The following is a 25580-nucleotide window of genomic DNA, read 5'->3' as shown; positions in this document are numbered from 1 at the left end:
CCATACTGTCGTTTCTTCTTCCTAGTTAAGGTTGAAGTTTTACTAGGATGAAGTTGCCGTGTTCTGTTTCTCCTATTGTGCAGTTTTTATTGCTGTCGTGTGACTTATCAAGAGCTAGAAGGAAATAATTTGTTAATTTAAAATTTAAACAAAACCTAACTTATGTAGAGTTCTCTACTTTTAAATGTGAAACAGATAATGTGTAGCTTATCATAATTCAAAACATGATCTGAAAAGGGCCACCTCGCTGACAGAAGGGAAAGTGAGAAGCAGCAAGATATGAAGCTTGAGGAGCTTCTGTTAATTTTGAATCCTCCTTATTGTTTTGATTTAAAATATTACCCACCATATGTGAAGATCCAAAAATGTTTCCAGAAAAGTTTTGAAAGACTCCTGGTTTTGACAGCATTGTTCAATCTCAGCATGGATGATTGCAAGATGACTATAACAAATTCTGTAAAAATACTAATAATGTATTCTAGAACATGGATTCCAAGTGATACTTTTACTGGAGGATAACTCCAGAAGTAATTTTATGAAGTTTTGTATATATTACTTTGTATATTGAATCCTTCCTTTTCTGGGTGGATTAGTTACTTTGTGATATTTGGACAAAAGGTACATAGTTCTGACTCTCTCTGAGTGCATTTCTGTTCACTTTTCTGTCCGCATGATAAAACATCAAGAAACAGAGATAGTCTTCTTAAAGCCATCTATACAGAAAAGGCTTCAACGTTGTAAAGCAGTAGTCCCCAACCCCTGGGCCGCGGACCGATACAGGTCCGTGGGCCATTTGGTACCGGTCCTCAGAGAAAGAATAAATAACTTACATTATTTCTGTTTTATTTATATTTAAGTCTGAACGATGTTTTATTTTTAAAAAATGACCAGATTCCCTCTGTTACATCCGTCTAAGACTCACTCTTGAGGCTTGTCTCGGTCACGTGATACATTTATCTATCCCGCTCTAAAGGCCGGTCCGTGAAAATATTTTCTGACATTAAACCGGTCCATGGCTCAAAAAAGGTTGGGGACCACTGATGTAAAGGACCTTAAAACTCATTTAATTGTGTATCTACCAATTTCTCGAATCCCTTCGCCAGGGCCCTGCTGTTTCCTCTTGAACACTTACTGCCTCTAGTTCTTATTATCAGTCTTTATTTGAACTGATGGAGAGATGGAATTTTATTCTTATCGTTAATAACTTTGTTTCCTTAGGTTAGTTTTAATTTTCTAAATTAGCCTCAAACTTAAAGGTAGTAGCTATTTGATTACAATATTTGTGTAGCTCCATACTTAACACATCATATTTTCTTTAAAGTATGAAAATATTTAAATAATCAATTACTTTTCAAACTTTTTACCATGGAGTTCTTCACATATATTGCCTTCTCCGTCCATCAAAAACACACTAAAGCAGTATCTGTACTTCCTAGAAGCTCATGTGTTACAGGAACTGTGTGTTTCTAACTAGGTGGTTACTTGAATTTATCTTTAAATATATTATTTAGTGTGGGTCTAGCCAAACTTACCTTGACATATCTATTGTTGGAATTAATAGCTTAAAATAGTTTTTAAATACATACATACTTTTATTTTTATTAAATAAAAGTACTGTTCTACGTTTAAATGTGCTAAAAATGTTTTGCACTGATGTGTAATTTTAAAAATATGGAATATAATAGTAAATTTGTAAAATATTTTCTCTCTTAGGCGAGGGTTAAATCCACCACACAGAGTGAAATCTATCTCCATGACAACATTCACACAACAGGAAATTGAATTCCTGCAAAAACATGGAAATGAAGTAAGTGTTTTTACAATTTCAACTTTTTTGTTGGCAGTCATTTTAATAAGATTTAATAAGTTGTTTAGAAGGGCGAATTTCACTGTCTAAAAAAAGATTTTTGTATTTTTTATTTAGGTATTTTAAAATATATTTAATGTTTATTAGAATTAATGTTTACTTTCTAAGTACTTTGCCTTAAAACTGTGGTGAGTGAAATACATATATTTAAAACTCATCAATGATGACTGAAAAAGTAGTTTTGAAGGACATGTAGTATTAGAAAAACTAATTTTTTGATTTAAAAGATTTTTAAAAAAATGAACTGTGTGCTACCATCGTGAACTTGTGTTAGGCTGTTGTGAATCAAGTTTCACTTGAGATCTCCTTGCATTTTACTACCTTTTGAACTTCTGTGTATGTGTGATGCTCAATGTCGCAGGTGCTCAAAGGGAAGAGGTTGGGAGTCTGAGGGCGCAGCCCAGGGTCATGGGAACCCCACCCATGTAAAGACTTGGAGGGGACCGTTGTCCTTCTATGTTGCTTTATTGGCTTCCAGTAATTCCATTCGGTTTGTTTGCTTTTTTGTTTTTCGTTTTATGTTTTGCGTTAGTCAAAGTTGGTAATCTAGTATTTTTAAAAAACTATAAAATTAATAAAGTGAGCACATTTTGTAATCTGGAGTAAGGATGAGCCAGTCACCCAGTTGACTAATAATAGCCATTATAATTTTGTAGGTAACGCTTATGACTTCCTAGGAAGGCAATAATAGTTTGTACTGTTCTGTTCGCATATTTTTGATACAAGAGACAGAAAAGAAGTTAAGTGTTAAGATTTTATTAGTTTCAGTCTTTCATCTTCAGAAGATGTATACAGGTATTTTGTACTCTGTTTTTCTTTTTTCTCTAACACTTTGATAGTCATATCTTAAACTTGCTAGCCTACTTGTGGTCCACGTGCTTTTGGTTCTAAAAGAGTGAAATACAAATTCAAGATTATATATTTTTAAATACCTGATTTATAGAAGTGAGCAGTTTCTAGTCTCTAAATTTTACTGATAAAACATTATTTTGAGAACCTGGCCAGTTGGCTTAGGGGTAGAGCGTTGGCCTGGCTTGCAGGAGTCCCGGGTTCAATTCCTGGCCAGGGCACACAGGAGAAGCACCCATCTGCTTCTCCACCCCTCTCCCTCTCCTTCTTCTCTGTCTCTCTCTTCCCCTCTTGCAGCCAAGGCTTCATTGGAGCAGGGTTGGCCTGGGCGCTGAGGACGGCTCTATGGCCTCTGCCTCAGGCGCTAGAATGGCTCTGATTGCAACAGAATGACGCCCCCGATGGCAGAGCATCGCCCCCTAGTGCATGCCAGGTGGATACTGGTTGGGCGCATGCGGGAGTCTGTCTGACTGCCTCTCCGTTTCCAACTTCAGAAAAATACAAAAAAAAATATTTTGAACCTTGGTCAGATAGCTTGGTTGGTTAGAGTGTCGTCCTGAAGCACAGAGGTTGCCAGTTCAATCCCCGGTCAGGGCACAAATAATAACAGATTTATGTTACTGTCTCTCTTTCCGTCTCCCCCTCTCTCTCCTTTCCTCGCTCGCTAAAAATCAATAAATGTTTAAAAATATATATTAAAAATTATTTTGAGTAATCAATTTCCAGACTGATAGTGGTACCTTATAGGAAAATCTAAAGCTAGATGAAAGGTCAGAAGGTTTGTAATGCCAGTTTAATATATATAGAATAATACATTTATGGATTAAAATACAATTTAGGTTGTATAAAGTTTGGACTTAGTCTAGTAATGCAAACTGTAAATTGCTTTCTTAGAATGTTGGCTTAGTGTGCAAAATTTTCAACATCAAAATGAAATCAGAAATAAAAAAAAATTAATCTGTTTTTAGATTAAAAGTCTAATGACAGTAGATCAAGTCAGAGTGACAGAACCTGAAAGATAACAGTTTATTGGGAAAATGAGTGAGAATATCCAGACCTGTCAGTAGATAAAGTTAGGTGGAGACTGGTCCCAGAGTACACTACCAAGACTCTTTGGATTGTAGTGGCACCACTTACCCGGAGATCGGCTCTCACCCCCTGGGCAGCGCCTCCCTGATTCCCCGCCCAGCCCTTGGCAGCAGCGGGCCACTTCCTGCTGCTGGGAGTGTGACTACTTTAGACCTCAGCAGTGCTTGTCCTGCTGTGACTGCCTTACTCACTTCAGTCAAAAGTCTTCAGGATTTATCGATGTTTTCATGTATGGCAAGATTTCTGAAGGAACATTTTTTAAGACTAATATCAAAATAAATTTAGAATATATGAAAGGAAATGCTTGACTTTAGACAACCCATCATGTCAAAAAGTAGAAACAAGATATAAACATGAAAGATGAATGAATGGGTTCATAGATCTTAAATGCTAAGAAGAATCGTGCAAATTGATAGGCCACTTAAAACATTCCCCGTGACAGTCACTGTGCTTGTACCACGGATGCAGGTCCCGGTGTGTCCCGTGGGCTTAGCCGACAGAGCTCACAATCTGGTCAGGGGAGACGGCTATGGAGTGTGCTATCACGTGTTAGGTGAGGAAGATGGGTAAGAAGTTTCAGAATATGCTGGTTTTTGAGGGTTACTAGGACTTAATCTGGCAGGAAAAGACATTGAAGGCAGAGCAAACACAGTGCACAAAGAAAAGAGGAAATTTGCAATGGTTCTTACTGATGGGAAATATACCAACCTTTTAAATACTTATTAAGGAAGATAGGCCTACCTTCCTGTGTCCCGAAGAACATCCTAGAACCAAAATATTCAGGTAGGTATATTTGATTTTTTATAATACTAGCACTATTTCTGTTTTTTTTTTATTTCAATTTTAATTTTTTATTTTTTTGTGATAGAGACAGAGAGAAGAACAGATAGGGACAGACAGGCAGGAAGGGAGAGAGATGGGAAGCATCTATTCATCGTTGAGACACCTTAGTTGTTCATTGATTGCTTTCTCATATGTGCCTTAACTGGAGTAACCCCTTGCTCAAGCCAGCGACCTTGGGCTCAAACTGGATGAGCCCCTGCTCAAGTTGGTGACCTCAGGGTTTCGAACCTGGTCCTCTGCATCCTAGTCTGATGCTCTATCCACTGCTCCATTACATGGTCAGGCAGTATCTTTGTTCTTTAAAAAGAACTGTAGAATGTGAAGATTGATATTTATTTTGAAATATTTTGATTGTTTATTAGTAACCATACTCAGTTACATAAAGTTTTGGATTAAAAATCCACTCTCATGCATCTTGATTGTGAATGGATTCACACCTGAAGATGAGTGTTTCTGAAGTGAAAGGATGAGGATTACTGACTTGGGGGCAGCCTTAGATCTCCTGCCCCCATGGGGAGTTTTAGTGTTCTGAGGGGCATGTTTGCTTGTCACGCGTGGGCTGCTGCTGGCTTCAGCAGGTAGGTTCCATGTGGCTGCGTGATCCACAGTGTGTCGGCCATGCTTTTCATGTTACTCCAGACATTTTTTATATGGGAGAAGCCTGTTTACCATCATCTGCATGTATAACTCAAATCTGTTACAGGCTTGCATTACAGTTGTAAACAGCTCAATGCCAAAGAAAGTCATGCTGCCAAATCCAGAATTAGAGTGGGGAGGGGGCTGCCAAGTGACCTGGCAGAGGGCGTAGACGAGACTGGCTGTGCAGTGGATTAGCACGGTGAGCGTCTGGGAATGATTTCACTTATCTTTCAGAACTTTAAGAATGGTTTACTGTTTGGAAAATCACAACACTGATCACAACACAACTGATGATATTTGGGTCACAGTGTACATCTGTTTTAGTCTGTGTTGGTAGCCCTGATAAATAATGTTATTATTATTTATAAATATGTATCAAGGAAACATGATATTTATAACAGTATAGTATTAGTTTCTATAGATACAGCTTACAAATGACTCGAATATTAATGTTAGTATTCTCAAACTTCTACAGTATTGTTCAGGGGAGGAGATATGTACATTTTTAGGTTATAGAATATAGTATGCCAGATGTTAGTAAAATATTCTGCAGCAAAGCACTTTGCATTTATCATTTGCTGAAATGGATTTGACATTTTTTCCAAAAGTAAAATATTTCCACATATCTTGTAATGTTTTCCTTTGTATTAGAAAGTACTTTAAAGTGTGTGTGTGTGTGTGTGTGTGTGTGAGAGAGAGAGAGCGAGCGCGCACGGGGGGTTCCTCTGTATGTCCTTTTCTGTAATACTGTAGGTAAATCATAGTCCTGTAGTTGAAGAAATTTCAGTATTCAGTTAACTCCTGATTATCACTTAATGGAAGGAGGGCTGGTGAACAACAAAAAGAAAACAAAGAAGTAATTTTATTTTGAAACATACAGCTTTTCTGTTCCAGTAGCAAATGAACCTTCCCGATTGGCAAAGGGCTTACTTTACTTATGCTGACGCTTCGCAGGCACGTCAACTACACATAGAAAGGCAGTCAGTCATGCATTGATTGACAGTATGTGATCTTTATGCTAGATTATAAAGATAACCTAAACACCAACTATTGCTTTTAAAAAAATCCTTCTAAAACAGTAGACCAGTAAGGTAAGATGCACTTTTCCTCTGCTAACCTTCATGATGGATTCATTTTCATTCTTGAAGCTGAGGTTTATTAATCACCTACATTGTGTCCTTGGGTGCTTGGGGTACAGTGATGAGCCAACCCAGACATGATTCGTGCCCGTATGTAAAGCTTACAGTCTGGTAGGGGAGAGAAACAGTACACATTTTTATCTTTTTCAATTCCATTTTGGTATAAGAAAGAAAAGACTTCAGTTTGGAGTTGAAGGTGCTTGGGAGTGTGGATACACAGTGTTCTTCAAACATTTATACCTAGAAGGTTTAAATAGACCTTGTTTTATGAAACTGCTGGTTAGTCCTTTTAGGCAGTTAAATTGCATTTTGGGAAAGATTGGAGCTTTTTTTATTAAAATCAGAAACAAGCACTGCCACAAAAATATTTTTCATTTCTAAAAAAATTGAAACTCCAAATTGACATGCTGTGACAATTTAAAAGTCCGGGTATCATTTATGATGTGTCATACTCACAATTTATTAGAAGCTTAAACAGGATACTGTAGCTGATTCTATCAATAGATCATCCTTTCTCTGTAAACTGTAGTAAGGGCTGGTCATTCTTGGCACAGAGTGGTAGGCTCTGGAAAGTGGAAGGTCAGTGTTAGAGCCCGCAGGACATGATCAGGGCAAAGACAACGAGCTTTTGAATGAATCCTAAGTCAATGCATGGAACTAACATTTCTTTTAAATTTGATTAAAAACTAAACACTCTTAACTCAAATTGCTTTTCTATGGGGAAATTGATCAAGTTGAGCGGGGCTTGTTAAATATTTCTTGAAGTGTAGTGGTTTCATTCATAAAGCATTAGATTGGATTTGGCAGGTTAAGTCTGAGTCTAAATTTCTGCAAGTGTGAAATAGTAACAATAACATCTTTATGTATGAAGGTGAAAATGTTTTGAACTCAGGCAGCCTGTGAAAATTCCCAGCATATTTCTTGTTGATTAATAGATATTCTGATGATTATTGAATCAGAATCTAAGAAGATATAATAGGAGAAGGATTATTGATATTTTCTTTACTTTTTGCTCAGTAGTTTGGTTAGCAGGATTTTTCCGTTTTCATAAAATACAATAGTGTCATTTACATTAATATTTGGATTATGTATTTAAACTCTTAGAGTATTTTATTTTATTTTTACTTAATGTATGTGTCCTCACTAGGAATTGAACCTGCAACCTTGGTGTGTTAGGGTAATGCTCTAATTGACTGAGCTACCTGGCCAGGGCACTCTTGGTGCATTTTAACTGAATTATTGTGAGCTTAAATAATAATATAAACTGGTAGTTACTTTACATTTCAGTGTCATCATTGAGAGGAAGAGTTAGGTTACATAGTTATTACTCCAGGATTTACAAATATGTACCTTGTTGCTTATAGCATAAGTGAACAGACGTTTTCTGTAAAGAGCCAGATAGTAAATATTGTAGGTTGCAGGCCACCTATAGTCTCTGTTACACGTTCTTGTTTGAAATTATACACCTTTAAACATGTGAAACTGTTCTTAGGTCAGGAAGAGTACAGAAACAGGCCAGGGTCCAGTTTGCGCTGTAGGTGGTGGATTGAAGACTCCTGGTCTGTGGGGTTCCAGCTTTCAGTTCTCAGGGTGCATCCTCTTATAATCTGGCTGCCTTTTCTAGTTTATCTCTTTCTTGCTTATTCCCAGCAGAAATGTTTAATTACAGCAACCTCAGGTTATGTTTTCCACATAGGCTCCCTTTAAACCAGTCTTGTTGCCATTTTGTTTTATTTACACTGAAGTTTCTTTCTATCAGAATTTGTTCTCTTTTGTCAAATCCTCTAGGAGTGATTTAGCCCACAGGGACGAAAACCTCCACTCATATTTTAAACTATCTTTTTAAGTAGCATTCACTATAAGATTTTGCACATTTTTTTTTGCTCATAGTTTCTTATGTAGTGGTCTTATTATCCTCAAAACATTATAGACATTTAATAGCATAATCTTTCATACTTTTTTTATTATACCCAGAGCAAAATTTTAATTTTTTAAAAGTTTTTGGTAAAAAGTCCTGGGTTTTACTTCCTAGAGATTCTGACCCTGGATGTGGATTGAGGTGCAGGAATGTCTGTCTCGTCTCCATTTTCAGCCAGAAACCCATGTGCTTCTGATGCTGCCTGCAGTGGACCGCCACTGGAGAAGGCTGGTGTAGTAGCTAAAGGCCCCAGACCGGACTCATCTGTTTGGTTTTAGCAGCACCGCCTCGTGAACCTTGTCACTGTCCGCAGACTTCTTTTCCTGGACTTTGTCTTCCTTTGTCACCATAGGGTGGACTAGTCCTGCCTGTGTCATGAGGTTGATTTGAAGATAATGTATGTGAAAATGTTTTGAAACTGATGGATTATGTAAATGTAAGCTGTTAGTTTTATGTACAAAGATACTTTTATAATTGATTCCTAAGCTCAGGCAGGAAAAGTATTATATAGGAAAATGGTGCGCTTTGAGCTGAATTTCATTTTTAGTATAGAGAGAAATTTTGTAATTCTCCATCAATATGATGGTATTAATAAATATGAAAAGTATTAACTTTTCCTAGTGCGATATTTGAGGTTTAAAACCATCTAATCAAAATATTGAGTCATACTGTTGAATTAAGAGGTTATCTGAATATTTATGAAGAAAGCACATATGTATTTTGAAAGAAAAGCATGGAGTTAGAGGCTTTTTAATTTTAGATTAGCTGAATCTAATCAGTAGTAACTATAATCTTTATAATATATAGGGTGAATTTTTTTTCCTTTTTCTTTTTTCCAAGTGAGAGGAGGGGAGATAGCAAGACAGACTCCCGTGTGCACCCTGACTGATATACACCCAGCAACTCCTGTCTGGGGTCAATGCTTGAATCAACCAAGCTGTTTTTAGCACTTGGGGGCTACGCTTGAACCAATGGAGCCACTGATTGTAAGAGGGCAAGAGAAAGAAGGGGAGAGGGTGGGAAAAGGAAGCAGATGGTCGCTTCTCCTGTGTGCCCCGACTGGAAATCAAAACCAGGACATCCATATGCTGGGCCAGAGTGTATACTTTTATATAGTTATTGGCTTTCAGAGAAGACTTAACAAACAAGAATGTAGGGAATGTTATCTTTGTTTTGTACATGTTGTAACATGTGGATATTATTGAATGATGACTGCCAAACCAGAGTACCTTATTGTAGAAGGAGCTAGGTGTTAGTTTGTAACTATGCTGAATGTTTAACCTAGTACCTTATTGTAGAAGGAGCTAGGTGCTAGTTTGTAACTATTCTGAATGTTTAACCGGCCTGAACTGTGGTGGCGCAGTAGATAAAGCGTCGACCTAGAAATGCTGAGGTTGCCGGTTCGAAACCCTGGGCTTGCCTGGTCAAGGCACATATGGGAGTTGATGCTTCCTGCTTCTCCCCCCCCTTCTCTCTCTCTGTCTCTCCTCTCTCTCTCTGTCTCTCCCTCTCCTCTCTAAAGTGAATAAATAATTAAAAAAAACCTGAATGTTTAACCTAGTACCTTCTTGTAGAAGGAGCTAGGTGCTAGTTTGTAACTATGCTGAATATTTAACCTAGTACCTTATTGTAGAAGGAGCTAGGTGCTAGTTTGTAACTATTCTGAATGTTTAACCTTTTGTTGCGTTGCTATCCCAGGTCAGATTATAATTTCCTTTTAGGTATACATTTCTCTCAGACATTCTCTCAGCTTTTCTTTCTTTCTTGTCATTAAAATTCTTTATTATAGAGATGCTCATATATCTACAAGTAGACAGAATAACATAATAAACTTCCATCAACATGTAGTCTTGTTCCTTTTTTATTATTTTGAAGCGAATCCAAGTCAATATAATTTCATCTGTAAATTCATCAAATGATGTTACCTCTAAAAAGCAAGGATTAAAAAAAAACCCACAATACTATTTTTGTGTATGTAGAAGTTAACACTAATCTAGTTAGTGTTCAAATTTCCTTTAGTTGTATACATTTCCTTTTTATCTTTTCCTTAAAAGTCTATTGGAATCAAGATGCAAGTAAGGCCTACATGTTATGAGTGGAAGTGATGGGTTTTATTTATTTATTTTTATTCATTTTAGCAGGAGAGGAAGGGGGGAGAGAGAGAGAGAGGAACTTTGAGCTGTTCCTGTATGTGCGCTGACTGGGATCAAACCAGCTGTGTCTGTGCTTCAGGATGGTGCTCTAACTACTGAGCTATCTGGCCAGGGCGGAAACAGTGGGTTTTAAGACGACTGCTGATAAAGCATTAGAGGCTTGCTAGATCATGGTGTGACCTGCATAGGCCTGGCTGGGACCAGGCAAATTCTTGGGGCTTAAGCCACTTGCTTTGTGGGGTACAGCCAGCTTTGTGTCAAGATGGGGAGGGACTGAGCTCAGACCACGTGACTATGGTTGGTCTGGATGCTCTGTAACCCGGGAATCCTGCCGCTTTATGTCCCTGGGAAACACCACCACTCGGGTGACTTCCAGGCCTTGCAGCACACTCGTAGCACAAAGGCCCCATACTACACATCTGAATTATAGTCCTCCGCCTGTGTCTTTTCCGTTGCTGCAGCTCCTCAGCAGTGCTGCTGAGGCTCCTGAAAACTGCTGCTGGCTTCTTACTACAGAGTGGGGAGCCTGTTGGCTCCTCAGATGGCGACTGGTATTCATCTTGGCAGCGGAGGATCATCTGGTTGTAGGGTGCTTTATGAGCTGGTAAGAAGAAACTTGAAAGAGGCTTTGGCCTGTAGTAGATTTTTGAGCACTTGGTGGTGACGTTCTTGTTGTTCCGTGGAACTCAAGCCGTCCTGCACTGGTGGGGTCAGCGTGGATAGCAGCCAGGGGCCGGGTTCCGCAGGCACTTCTAGAAGATGGAGATGTGATTTGTCAGTCTTCTACTGGACCAGGGTCCCACTGCTCCCCTGGGACAAGGTGGGAGGTGGGGTGGGGGGCTGTGAGCAGTCATCTCCTGCCATCAGAATCTACTCTCCCTTGTGCCGGAGGTGCCAGTGCAGGGCAGGCTGTCCCGCTAGTGTGGGTGCTGTGTGCCCGGGGACCTGCGGCCGTGTCTCAGGGCCCTGCCGTGGCGGCCGTGGCGCCGTGGCAAGACGCTCGGCTCAGCAGCCAGATCTGCCTGTTCTCCTCCCCACCTCCCAACATTTTACTACGAACTACTCAGATCTACATAAAAGTTGAAAAATCATGCAGGTATAGTAAATATTCTGCTGTATTTAGCAAATACCTATCCATTTGTTATTTATCTTATTTTTTGCACTTCAGAGTAAGTTGCAAACAGTGCACATCATGCCTAGAATCTTTAGTATAGCATTAATTACAATTCATTATTTAATATTTAAAAAAAATTTTTTTTTTACAGGGACATAGAGTCAGATAGAGAGATAGACAGGGACAGACAGACAGGAACGGAGAGAGATGAGAAGCATCAATCATCAGTTTTTCGTTGCGACACCGTAGTTGTTCATTGATTGCTTTCTCATATGTGCCATGACCGCGGGCCTTCAACAGACTCAGTAACCCCTTGCTCGAGCCAGTGACCCTGGGTCCAAGCTGGTGAGCTTTTTTTTTTTTTGCTCAAGCCAGATGAGCCCGCGCTCAAGCTGGCAACCCCGGGGTCTCGAACGTGGGTCCTTCTGCATCCCAGTCCGACGCGCTGTCCACTGCGCCACCGCCTGGTCAGGCTGTTAATATTTTTGATGGTAATTTTTGGGGTATATATATTTTTTTAAGTGAGAGAGAGAGACAGGAAGGGAGAGTGATGAGAAGGATCAACTGTAGTTGCGGCACCTTAGTTCATCGATTGCTTCTTGTGCATGCCTTGACTGGGGGGCTCCAGCTGGGCCACTGACCCCTTGCTCAGGCCAGCAACCATGGGATCATATCAGTGGTCCCGTGCCCAAGCCAGTGACCCTGCCAATGCTCTATCCTCGTCACCTCCACAGTCAGGCAAAGTATAATATTTTGAGGTATAAATGCAGTGAAATGTAAAAATCTTAAGCGTACCTTTGGAAGAGTTTTGATAAGTGGATCTAGTTTGGTAACCCAAAGCCCTCTTAAGATACAGAACCTGACCATTGTCCCAGAAAGTTCCCTGCCATTTCTTCCTAAGCTCTCTCTTCCAGAGACAACCACTGTTTTGATTTTTATTCATATTCATATAAGTAAACTAATAAAGAATGTGCTTTTTGTTTAAACTTCTTTTGAGAGTTGTACATGTGGTTGCCTGTAGCTCTTTTTATTACTGAGTACTATTCTGTTACATGAATATATCAGAATTTATTCTTTTTTGTCAGATCTGTGTTTAGCAAATGTTTTCTCCTAGACTGGCTTTTTTATTTACTTTTTTATTGGTGTCTTGATAAGTGGATTGTCTTTTTGATTAAAATGTATTAGTTGGTAATTTTATAATTACTGCTTTTTCTGTTCTAGCTTAAGAAATCTCTGCCTGCTCTTAAGAGTTCTCTGAAAATTATGAAAATAATCTCATTTTATATTTTAGGAGCTTTGAAAGCTTTAGCTTTTATGTTTACATCTATGATTTATCTGAAATTAATTTTAGTGTGTGTATGATTGAGGCCTGGTTCTTATTTTTCCATGAATCTATGTAGTTGTTTTAGCTACGTTTGTTCAGAACGCTTTCTTTAGTGGACTACTTGGAGCCTCGGTCAAATGGAAATGACTTTATACAGATTGGTATGTGTCACACACACTCTGTTCAGTGTCATTTATTAATTCCCTGGTCTTTATACCAGTCCCACGTTGTGCTAGAGGAAGTCTTGAGATCTTGAAGTCACGTAGTGCAGGTCCTCCAGTTTCGTTTTTTAAAAGTTGACTTTACAAGTTCTGGGTCAGGGCTGGCAAAGTCAAATGGATATATGGCCACTTGAATGATCTACCGCTGTTTGACAGGGAGAGCAAGTTCTGTTGTCCCTTTCTGTCCTTGTTACCTCCTTCCTCTGTTGTCAGCTGCTGGTACCAAACGGTGTAGTCTTGTTTGGGAGTTGATGACCCAGTCACCTATGGTCAGATGCTCAAATGGGGGTGACTGGGCTCTCTGGGAGGACAGAAAGGAGCAGTGGGATCTGAGAGCCACTGGGACAGGGAAGGACAGTGACCCAGGATGGTTATTCAGATGATCTGTTTCTTGATGAGTGTATTTTTTAGGGAATTTGCCTGTTTTGTGCAAGTTGTATCTATTGCTGTAAAGTTATTCATAGTGGTCTCTATTTTATAATGTATATAGGGTCTATAATAATTTTGTTCTTAATCTCTTTACTTTGGGTTATTTGCTTCCCCTTGTAAGATGGAGCCTGAGGTCCTTGACTTGAGAACTTTGTTTTTTAATATTATTGTAACGCAGTAAATTTCTCTCTAAGCTCTGCTTTAACTGCTTAGCAAAAATGTTGTTATATTTTATTCAGTGCAAAATATAGAGTATTATCTGTTAATTGTGTTCTTAGTGCTATGGCATTATGGAGTTTTTTAACTTTCAAAGTATCTCTTTGATGTACTCATGTGTCAGGTGTGTGTGTATATTTATCCCTCTTAGGGTTTGCTGAGCTTTTTTCCTTTTAAGAATTTATTTATTGCTTTTCTGGGTTGGGAGGTGTGAGAAGCATCCACTCATAGTTGCTTTACTTAGCTGTTTGTTGACTGTCATATGTGCCTTGACCGGGCAAGCCCAGGGTTTCGAACCAGCGACCTCAGTGTTCCAGGTCTACGCTTTCTCCACTGCGCCAGCCATCACAGGTCAGGCTTGCTTCTTAATCTGTAAATTTGTTTCTCATCAAGCTGAAAATTTTTTGACCATTTTTTTCCTTCAAAAAAATTGTTTTGCTTCATTGTCCCTTAACTCTACATCTGAAGCTTCAACTGTATAGACATTTTGCTGTTGTTCCACAGTTCCCTGGGGCATGTTAATTTTTTTCTCAATCTTTCTAGTCAGATTTTATTAATTTATACTTTTTAAAATCTCCACTGTCCCATCATCAGATTGAATAATTTCTGTTTATCCCAACCTGACTCTTTTGTTCTTGCAAACCCCAGTTTTTAATTTGGAGTTAATTTGATATATTTTCCAGTAGTAGAATTTACATTTGGGTCTTTTCTATAGTTGATGTTCCCTGCTGACACTTTGTACAGTTTTCTTCTATGCTCTTGAATATGAGTGTTCTATTTGCTTTAAACAATTGTCTGCTAATTCCAAAGTCTCTATCATCTCCGATGTCACTACTGATTGCTTTTGCTTTTGATTATCGGTCATTCTTTCCTGTTTATCAGTATCTAGTGATTTTGGATTATATTCAGAATATTGGAAATGCTAGGGAATAGAGCCTCTGTATTGTGTTAATTTGAGCCTCTGATCCACAGTTAATTTGAGGAAGGGGGAAGAACTACTGTTTTAAAGGTTGGGTGTGTTTTTTTATGGAGAAACATTTTTGTTTTTCCAAAAAGTTGGTTATGCTTGTTTTATTCAATGTTTACTTTACAAACTCTGCTCCTCCTGGTGTGTGCAAGCTGAAACTCCCACTCAGTTCTTTTACTCTCTTATTGAACTGCTGGGAGTCAGTCTGGCACTCGCATGTAGGTCAAAGAGGGAGCCAGAGATTCGGGCAAAGTTGATATACAAGGGTTACAGCTCTTACTCTCGGGTTCTCTCTCCTTTAGGATTTACCCCTCTTTTCTGGTTGCTGTGGTGGTGATGAAGTCTGTCTTTAAGCATTATGAATTTCTACTGAGTGTTAGCATCTCTGCTTGGCACTCACTGGGACTTGCTTTCAAGTGCTGAGACAGTAAATACATAGTGCTGTTGTTGCTTTCTTACAACTCTACTCCAGTTTGCTTGTGGTTGCTTTCTAGAATCTTTTGAGAGATTTTATAATGTGTCCAGAGTTTTTATCTGCTGGAGAGCTGGGTTTTAATTTGAGCCGCTCTGACACTACTGAATCTGACAATATTTACAGAGTGTATTCTACTTATCTTTTAAGTCTTTTTTTATTCTATATGTTTCACTTCCAGTTTTTTACTCCTGTCCATCCTGTCTTCCTCCTTCCTCTCCCCTGTTTCCCTCTTCCCTCTCCAAGCCCAGCCACTTGTTGCGGGTTCCCCAGCTGCTTCTGTGTAGTGTCAGATCAGAGTCACTGTCATCTCAGTTACCTGTAAACTGATAGTTGGATCGAATAGCTTCTTCTTTTTGTTTTTTTAAAAATTATTTTTATTTATTCATTTTAGAGAAGAGAGAGAGAGAAGGGGGGGCAGGAAGCATCAACTCCCACATGTGCCTTGACCAGGTAAGCCCAGGGTTTTGAACCGGTGACCTCAGCGTTCCAGGTCGACACTTGATCCACTGCGCCACCACAGGTCAGGCGGATTTAATAGCTTCTTAAGATCCACAGTTAATTTGAGGAAGGGGGAAGTACTACTGTTTTATAGGTTGGGTGTGTTTTTTTATGGAGAAACATTTTTACGGGGGTGACAAGGGTTATATTAGCTGCTAATACTAACTCTATGCCTATGTTCATTCATTAGAAATTGGAAAATTGTGATATTCTAATTTAGTGACTTTTCAAGTGTAGTCTGGGAACCTGTGGGGGATCCTCAAGACCTTTTTAGGAGTTTCATGAAGTCAGAAAATTTTAACAATTCTGAGATTCGATTTGCTGGTTTTGCTCCCATTTTTATGAGTATACAGTATTTTCCAGAGACATTACATAAATATACAGAAGCAGATGAGAAATCACTTGTCTTCTCTTTATCCAGGTATTAATGAAATTTGAGAAATGTAAAACAGTGCCACTGCTTTCATTAATATTTTTGTTTTAGAAAATACAGCTATTTTTGAGCCTTCCCGTCAAGATGGCAGAGTAGGTAAGTGCTGTGCTCTCATGACCACACCAATATTACAGCCAGATTATAGGACAGCGCCCTTCAGAACCACCTGGAGGTCAAGAAAACACCCAGTCAGAACAGGTAAAAGGAACAAAGAATTTTAAAATAAATAAGGATAGTTTAGGGACTGCTGGCACAACCTCAAGTGTAACAACATTTGCATCATATCAGGCACCAGAAGGAAAGGGGAGAGAGCAAAGGGTTGAAAACCTATATGAAGAAAAAACAACAGAAAACTTTCCTATCTGGGCAAAGGAAACAGACATACAAACCCAGGAAGCACAGAGAGTCCCAAACAAGATAAACCCCCAGAGGCCCACACCAAGACACATCATAATTAAAATGGCAAAGGTTAAAGACAGAGAATGTTAAAAGCAGCAAGAGAAAATCAGTTTCCTGCAAGTTAGCTCCTATAAGACAGTCAGCTGATTTCTCAACAAACACTGCAGGCCAGAGGGATTGGCATGAAACAGTCACAGCAATTAAAGGAAGAACCTACAACCAAGATGACTTGTCTAGCAAGGCTGTCATTTAGAATCAAAGAAGAGATAAAGAGCTTTCCAGACAAGAAAGAGCAAAGGAGTTCATCACCAACAAACCTCTAGTACAAGAAATGTTAAAGGAACTTCTTTAAGAAGAAAAAGAAAAATATGAATAATTAAATGGCAGAAACTATATGCTTATTAATAATTATATTAAATGTAAGTAATATGCCAATCCAAAGATACTGAGTGGTTGAATGGATAAGAAAACAAGACCTAAGTGTCCATTGATAAATGATTATATAAAGAAGATGTGGTACATACAGAGTGGGGTGAAAGTAGGTTTACAGTTGTGAATATGCAAAGCCCAGAGTTTATTCTTCTATTATTATTTATTACTTATTTTATTATTTTCCATACAAACAACTGTAAACCTACTTTTGCCCTCACCTGGAATATTACTTGGCCATAAAAAAAGACTGAATTTTTATCATTCGCAATAACATGGATGAACCTACAGGGTATTATGCTAAGTGAATTTAATACGCAGCTGTTTTATTGCTATGTAAGTACATTAAAACTGCTTCCCAACTATCAGTAGATATAGTGCACATAAACAAAGCCATTTGTGGTCCTCAGTATTTAACTGTTCTCAAAATAATAAAGTTATTTAGTATTTGATATGTTTCAGTCCATTGCAGTTACTGTTATTGATGCTCAAATTGTCCCCTTTAGACACTGAGATAATGTTTTGGAAACCTTCTTAAAAATTCACCTCTTCTGCAAATCTCATTTTTTAGTTAGAAGAGCTTTGCCTGCATATTTCTTTTTCTTTTTTTTTTTTTAAATTAACCTGTAAGCCACCCATATATTTGCAGTTGTTCAAAGAAAATTAAATGATCTTCTCATTGTTTTGCACAGAATATGGTACATACCAGGTTTATGTCTCAGAGGCTTGTTCTGCGTTTGGGCCAGTTAGTCTCTGTTTTTCAGCCAGAAGGCTGCATTCCCAACCTTAGTCAGTTGCCTGGCAAATGAATGTGTTTAGTTACCAGGACAACCGGACAATAGACTGTCACTGCAGATCAATCATTCTCATTGAGCCTTAGATTGACCTAAACAATGAATGAGTAGTGTTCATGTTAGAGGTGGTACACTGGTATTAATGCCATCCCTAAACCATGACTAATACACAAACAGTTATTTCATATCAAGACAAATAAGTAGAACTGTTCTTAATACGCAGTTCTGCAGGAAAGATGATCAGACCAGCTTGACTGTTCTGTTTCCTTGCTCAGCTCCTCTTTCATTCTGGTTGTGTTCTGGAAAATGTAAAAAACTTAATACTCTGTGGCAAGAAAGAAGTGTAAAAACCTCTGGTTAATTTGTCCTTGGCAAGCTTTCCTATCAGATTCAGACTGTCTTTGGGAATAAGGATGTTTTGCTTGGGGAGGCTTCACAGACCAGTTGGAACCAAAACACTGGTGGCAGAATGTTTTTTTTAGAGGAAATGATTCTAAATTTCATCCAAAAGAATGGAATAAAACTTAACTGGGAAGAATTTGCAAAATGAAGAGTAAATAGGATTGGCTCTACTTTGATACTAAATATATTTCTATATTTATAGATAATAATGTGCAATATAAACTTGCAGTAATTACAATCTGAAATTAGTGAAAGAATAGGCACAGATCTATAGACTAGATCCTGAGATATACTGTAATCTTTATATATATTAAATGTATATGACATTATTATAAAATAACTGAAGGTCAGCAGTCCATTGTGGGAGGAATTGCTTTTTCAACAAATGGAGAATAGAACAGAATGTTAACCAATGTGTATACCAAAATAAATTTTAGGAAAACTGGAAAGTTAAAAATTTAAAGCCATAAAAATATAGAAAATAGTTTCAAAATATTTCCCTATAAGATTCTTATTAATGCTTAAGGGAAAATTAGTGACTCTACTCTGGAGGAATCTGGCATATATCATTTTAACTAAGTTATCAAAGTTGGACCATCACCAAGAATGGGGCAAATTGATATTATGTGCATTCTGACATGATGCACTGAGAAGCATACACCATCAACTTATGTGATATATTTTCCCAAAATGCATAATGTCAATTTAATCATGAGGAAGCCTAAATTAAGAAACAGTACAGCCTAACCAGGCGGTAGTGTAGTGGATAGAGCATCAGACTGTGACACGGAGGACCCAGGTTTGAAACCCTGAGGTCTCCGGTTTGAGCACGGGCTCATCTAGCTTGAGCATACGTTTGCTGGCTTGAGCAAGGGGTCACTTGCTCGGCTGTACCCCGCTGGTCAAACCACATATGAGAAAGCAATCAATGAACAAGTAATGTGTTGCTACGAAGAATTGATGCTTCTCATCTGTCTCCCTTCTTGTCTGTCCCTCTCTCTGTCTCTTTGTCAGAAAAAAAGAAAGAAGGAGAGAGAAGAGAGAGAGAGAAGGGGGGAGGGGGGAAGGGAGGGAAAGAGAAAAAGAAAGAAGGAAGGAGGGAGGGAGGGAAGAGGAAAGAAGAAAAGGGAAAGAAGGAAGAAAGAAGGAAGGAAAAGAGGGAAAGGAAAGAAAGAAAGAAGAAAGTACAAAATAACTGGTTTGGACTCTTCAAAGAGAGCAAAGTCATGAAAGACAAAGAAGATTAAGGAACTTTTCCAGATTAAATGAGGGTCAGGACAGTTACGGATTCTGCACTTAGGAGGACCCTTTCCTTTTGCTGTAATGGACATTATTAAAATAGGCTGTGGATTAGATAATAGTCCAGAGATTGGATAATATAAAATGTTGATTTCCTGATTTTGATCATTTAGCTGTGGTATATAAAAGAGTCCTTATTTTTAGGAGACATGCATTTATTCATGTCTCTAAATGGATCTGAAAATATTTTATCTATTTTGAGAGGATGATGCAGTGCTAGAGACTGAGTAGAGATTGTATAGGAGTTCTTCCTATTACTCTTGCAACTTTTCTGAGAAACATTTCATAAGAAAAACCAGTCAAAACAATATTGTAGTGTTTAAGGATATATATACACTTGGGGTAGACAGTAATAAACACAAAGAAGTGATTATATAAAAATTAGTAGGAAATATAGCTTGCTGTATTTAACATGTAAATGTGTAAGGACTCCAGTCTAGACTAAAAGCACTGGAAGAAATTAAAAAAAGTGAATTGATAGGTGCAACTAGCTAAAACATGGAAACTTGGGAAAGACATAGCTAATAAAATGAAAAAGCAGAGCAATTGTTTTGTTACCATCCAGGGCAATTTACATGTGACATTAGTTTGCAAAAGTAGGGCAATTGATAGTTTTTCTCTAAATTACTCTGACTTCAAAAATAAAATAAAGTTTACATTTATAAAACTTTATAGTTTACAAAGCACATTCATGAATAAATGTGTGTATTTAGGGGTGAAAGGTACTTACTAAGCTCATGCTCCTCGCTCAAGGAAGAAAGGGGGAGGACTCCCTACCCTAGAAAACCACCACACTGCTGATCGGACCAGAAATGGACACCTAACCTTAAGGGCCAGTGGCTAATCAGAACCTCCCTTAAGAAACTGAATTAAGGCTCATAGAGACTGACTTCAGAGTGAATCACTTGAGCCGAAGGCAGTGCGTATGTAGTTGGGCCATGTGCCGGCTATGAATAAACAGAAAAATTGTACTAAGATAGCAAGAGCAGGGATTAGATTCAGTATGAGAGACAGAAGTGGTAATCTATGTATTTGGGAGGGGGCATGCAGAAGGCTTTGCTAACAGATACTCAGACTACCTAGGTCCCCAGTGGCTTCCTGTTTGCAACCCAGGTTCCCATCAAGTTTCCGTCTTGTTTTCAGGCGTTGCTGTATGCTTCCCTCAACTTGTTTTATCCAACCTGGTTTGGCTGGATTTTGGTTCTTTGCAGCCTGACTGGAACACAGCTCTGACACTAAAGATATTAGTGAAATAAGGCAGGGGGATATGCTGAGTTGTGTATACTGCCTTCTACTGAGTGTCCACAGTAGGTGTCTGAATTAGAGTGACTGGTCTCCTTCACAGTCCACAGACACTTGCAAGTAAGTTTTATTGCTATTTTCACTAAATTTTTCTTATGTTCTAAATATTTGCTTCCTTTGTCTTTTCTATCTTTTTGTACTTATCAGTTATTTAGAAAACAAGTGTAAATATCTATTACTCTCCCCTGAAACTTACTCTGGTACTTTTTCTCTTGTGTTCTCAAGGGAATAGGTATACCCAATAAATTGTCCCTTAGAAATTCCTCACTCCTGGAAAGTTCTTCCTGCAGAGAGGCTTTCTTCCTTTATGCTTCTCTCTCTGTCATTCCCCCTGTACCTTTTATAACCGGCCTGTAAAACAGGCTTTTATTTATTATCCTGTTTAAATTTGTTAGTACGTATTCTTGGATGCTGAGATGACATCATACTAAGTCAGGGGTCAGGAATCTATGGCTTGTGAGCCAGATGTGGCTCTTTTGATGGCTGCATCTGGCTCGCAGACAAATCTAAAACAAAACAAAACAAAAAAAACCCGTTAAAAATATAAAACATTCTTATGTATTACAATCCATTCATTTCCTACTGCTGCTGTTCATGGTTGCGGGTGGCTGGAGCCAATCACAGCTGTCCTCCGGGACAACACCAAATTTTTATTGGATAATGTGTAACATACACGGGTTGTTGTATGGCTCTCATGGAATTACATTTTAAAATATGTGGCATTCATGGCTCTCTCAGCCAGAAAGGTTCCCAACCCCTGCACTAAGTCCATGCTTGCAGGGAAGTTGGGTAAGAAAACTTTTTCTATAAAGAGTCAGATAGCAACTCTGAGGTTTGCGGCCCATGGTCTCTGTTGTAACTGCCCAGCAAAGCAGCCCCGGACAAAGGATGAACATGTGTGTGGCTGTGTGCCAGTGGAACCTGAGCTGCAAACATAGGCCTTCGGCCAGATTGAATCTGTGAGGTGCAGTTTGCTAACCTCTGGCCTATATAGGATTAGAATTTAGATCAGTTAATTTATTACTTCTGCATGAGTAAGTTGGTAAACTAAATATTGTATGTCAGCATGTATATTTCAGAAAAAACAAAGGAAAAAAACATAATTTGCACTTACATATATACAGGACTGTTAGGAAATTGCTTTCTCTCATGCACCCGATATTTATTTAGAGTCTGCTGTGTCAGGCATTGAGAATGCAAATAGTGGTGAATCAGAGAGAGAAGGTTACTGCTTTGTTAAATTTTCATTCAGAAACTGTGATATAAAGGGCATGAAAGTAAATTGTAGTTGTGATCATTTGAATCTGAAGTTTGGGGTGGGGGATGTTGCCCCTCTGGGTCCGTTGGTCAGGGAGGACTTTCTGAGGAGGCTTATGCGGCTGGAAGGAATGGTGATGACACAGGATGAGTTTGGAGATTTAGAAGGGGCCAGAATCCTGTGGGACCCACATTGGCTATGTTAAAGAATTTAATTCTTATGGTAATAGGGAAGCCATTAGATAGGTAGTTTGTGTTTATAGTAAAAAATAACTAAAAAGCCTGACCAGTCAGTGGCGCAGTGGATAGAGCATCGGACTGGGACTCAGAGGACCCAGGATCAAAACTCTGAGGTCGCCGGCTTGAGTGTGGGATCATAGACATGACCCCATGGTCTCTGGCTTGATCCCAAAGGTCACTGGCTTGAAGCCCAAGGTCACTGGCTTAAAGCAAAGGGTCACTCGCTCTGTGGTAACCTCCCGTCAAGGCACATATGAGAAAGCAATCAATGAACGACTAAGGAGTTGCAACAAAGAATTGATACTTCTCATCTCTCTCCCTTCCTGCCTGCCTGTCCCTATCTGTCCCTCTCTCTGTCTCTGTCACCAATAAGTAAATAAATACAGCACCACGATTAAATTAATTGAATTTGATATTTCATGAATCTGATACAATCTTTCACATATTTAGTTTGTTTCTGATTCACAGTGGCTCTGGAGTCTCCGTGATCTGCACATTTAGCTTGTCTGTGCATGTTTTCAGTGACTTGGGTGCATATTTTCCAGTTCTTACTGGAACATTTTTATAAAACCAAATTTTAAGATGGAATACACCATACAGTTGTGGAATGCAAAAAAATAATTTCCTCCCACCTTTTCAGGTTCTTCTGACTGGGCTAATAAATGCATATGAGACAGATTAACAGGAGAAAATGTCTAAAAGGTATTAGGGATGTACACACAGATGGGGTGCAGTAAGGATGTCAGGCCCGGAGCCCACTGGGCAGTTAAAGCTTATATGCCATTTCTGGGTTAAGGAGAAGAACAAACAGGGGTCCAGGATTTCAAAGGGAAAGTAGGCAATTCACAGGTAGAGAAGAAAGAGCAAACAGGGTGTAAACCAGTTCTTATTGAGCCACCAGAAACAGTGAGACACAGAGGGAAGGAAGTCTCAGAACAGGCTTTGCCAGATTTCTCCCTGTCTGCTCTGTTGAATTTATGGTATGATGCAAAGGTGATCTCAGGTTTTTCTCAATTCATTTGAGCAGGTAAGGGGGAGGGTCAGTTGTTTCTTAACCAGCTTAAATTCAGTATCCCAAAGGGAAAAATTTTGGTCCCCTTCACAGTCCTAAAAAGATTTCCTGTTACTACGTATGGATACAAAAATTGGACAGTGAAGAAGGCTGATAGGAAAAAAAAATTCATATGAAATGTGCTAGAGGAGTGCTCTGTACAGACCTTGGACGCCAGAGAGGAAACAGGTGTGTCCTAGAGCCACTTAGGCCTGAAACATCGCCGGGGGCACACCATGAGAAGGCAGGGGACTTGGGAAACGACAGCAAGGCTGGAGAAACAGAAGGCAGTGAGAAAAGGGAAGACCAAGTATGAGATGGAGGGACTCCAGAGAAGAAGCTATAGGCGTGAGCCCCCAGGAGCTGAGCAGGGCTGCTGAGGACAGGACACGGTGGACATCACTCATTCATAGTCACCAGGGGTTGGTCAGAGCCATTTCCAGGGCACATAACACACACTTAAAAAGATAAATGCATGACTATCCGTTTCTCTTGCATAAGGCATGTGGATAGTGGTGTTTCTGCAAGCATATAATGAGTATATATTCTTTAGCTTGTTACTGAGAAATACTTATGACTGTTAGCTTAGTCATACTAATATACTGTATAAATATAGGCTGGCTGAGTGTAGGAAATGTTAAAAATGTCCTTGTTTTTTCAATATTTAACTTGAGTCTTGACATATATTTGAGATAGCTTCCTGATGGTGTAATTTTGGGGGGGAAAAGTTAGGCAAAACTTGTTTCTTATTTTCAGGGCAAAATAATAATATTGGTGATAGAATTCTGTATAAATTCATGGGAGATCTCTAGAGGGCTTCTAATGGTATTTCCTATGTTTTAATGTTTATATCAGTTCCCTTTTTTTTCCTCCAAAAAGTGTCTATTAGTTAGTTGTTAGTGTTGGAATCCATGGGAGTCCGAAAAGACCAGCGTAACAGACTTTATTGAAAGGAAGAAAGGAACCCTGCCAGGCACTTCTCCAGGGAGAAGGGCACCGGTACAAGCCAGGAGGACGAATGTTATAGGGTAAGGAAGAATTTCAAGTATGTGGATGTTGACTCAGAAGTCCTAGTATGTCTGGAATGCTCCTCCTAGGGGTGACTTGCCAGCTCCTTGAATTCCTTTGTCCCCGGGGGATAGTCCAGTAAGGGATAGTGACAGAGAAGCAGAACATCAAGAGGGCAGTTTGGAATTCACGTATCTGTCAGTTGTTCAAATTCTTTTTTTTTTTTTTTTTTTTTTTTTTTTATTTTTTCATTTTTCTGAAGCTGGAAACGGGGAGAGACAGTCAGACAGACTCCCGCATGTGCCCGACCGGGATCCACCCGGCACACCCACCAGGGGCGACGCTCTGCCCACCAGGGGGCGATGCTCTGCCCATCCTGGGCGCCGCCATATTGCGACCAGAGCCACTCCAGCGCCTGAGGCAGAGGCCACAGAGCCATCCCCAGCGCCCGGGCCATCTCCGCTCCAATGGAGCCCTGGCTGCGGGAGGGGAAGAGAGAGACAGAGAGGAAAGCGCGGCGGAGGGGTGGAGTAGCAAATGGGCGCTTCTCCTGTGTGCCCTGGCCGGGAATCGAACCCGGGTCCTCCGCACGCTAGGCCGATGCTCTACCGCTGAGCCAACCGGCCAGGGCCTCAAATTCTTTAAGTGTTCTATTTATTCCTGTATTTTCGGGCTGTATTATGAAATAGTGTAATTCTATCTCACACACAGGAGGAGGCAGTCATTCTCAGTCTTTCCACCAAGGAGAGAAAGGACAAAAGAGAGAGTATGAAATCTAGTATATACATAGATCCACGCATCTCTCTCCATGTTTACATCCTTCTACCTCGAGGTTGCAAGAAGCCGTGCCACATCGTTTATTCATTGTGTCCTTTTTGCGAAAATAAGGGTTTGCCTGAATAAACGTCAACATCATCCCAGCAATTTTCTGCTTTATTTTGCTGTCCCTGAGAGGATTACAAAGCTATATTACCACCATCCTTATCTGTTTTCTGTCTCCAACTTGATACAACGCTGTTTTCTACCTTTTATACGAGCAGTTAAGAATCGGTATGGTTGTTTCCTACTTCAGATGTGAATAACTGAGTTGGTTAAAATGCTGGCACTGCATGTATTGATTACATGATTTGGGCACTGTGTCGGGATATCTCCGTCTGTTCTTCTAGCTTGAGTCTTGACCATGCTCCGGCTCTGGGCAGCTGTTTGTCTGGCCCGGCTTCTGGTT

The 25580-nt window shown here is 39.4% G+C and overlaps 1 protein-coding gene across 9 annotated transcripts in view; it reads left to right on the top strand.

The window, feature by feature from the left end:
- Window positions 1–25580, top strand: part of AGFG1 (ArfGAP with FG repeats 1) — a 76013-nt gene that overhangs the window by 17970 nt on the left and 32463 nt on the right. For all 9 annotated transcript variants that reach the window (XM_066279113.1, XM_066279112.1, XM_066279119.1 and 6 more), the window contains exon 2: window positions 1714–1807. In XM_066279113.1, coding sequence (XP_066135210.1) covers window positions 1714–1807 — 94 coding nt within the window. The remainder of the gene's footprint in view (window positions 1–1713; window positions 1808–25580) is intronic.

Source organism: Saccopteryx bilineata, chromosome 5 (genome assembly GCF_036850765.1).
Source record: "Saccopteryx bilineata isolate mSacBil1 chromosome 5, mSacBil1_pri_phased_curated, whole genome shotgun sequence".
Classification (NCBI taxonomy): domain Eukaryota; kingdom Metazoa; phylum Chordata; class Mammalia; order Chiroptera; family Emballonuridae; genus Saccopteryx; species Saccopteryx bilineata.
This window is presented reverse-complemented; position numbering and strand designations above follow the sequence as displayed.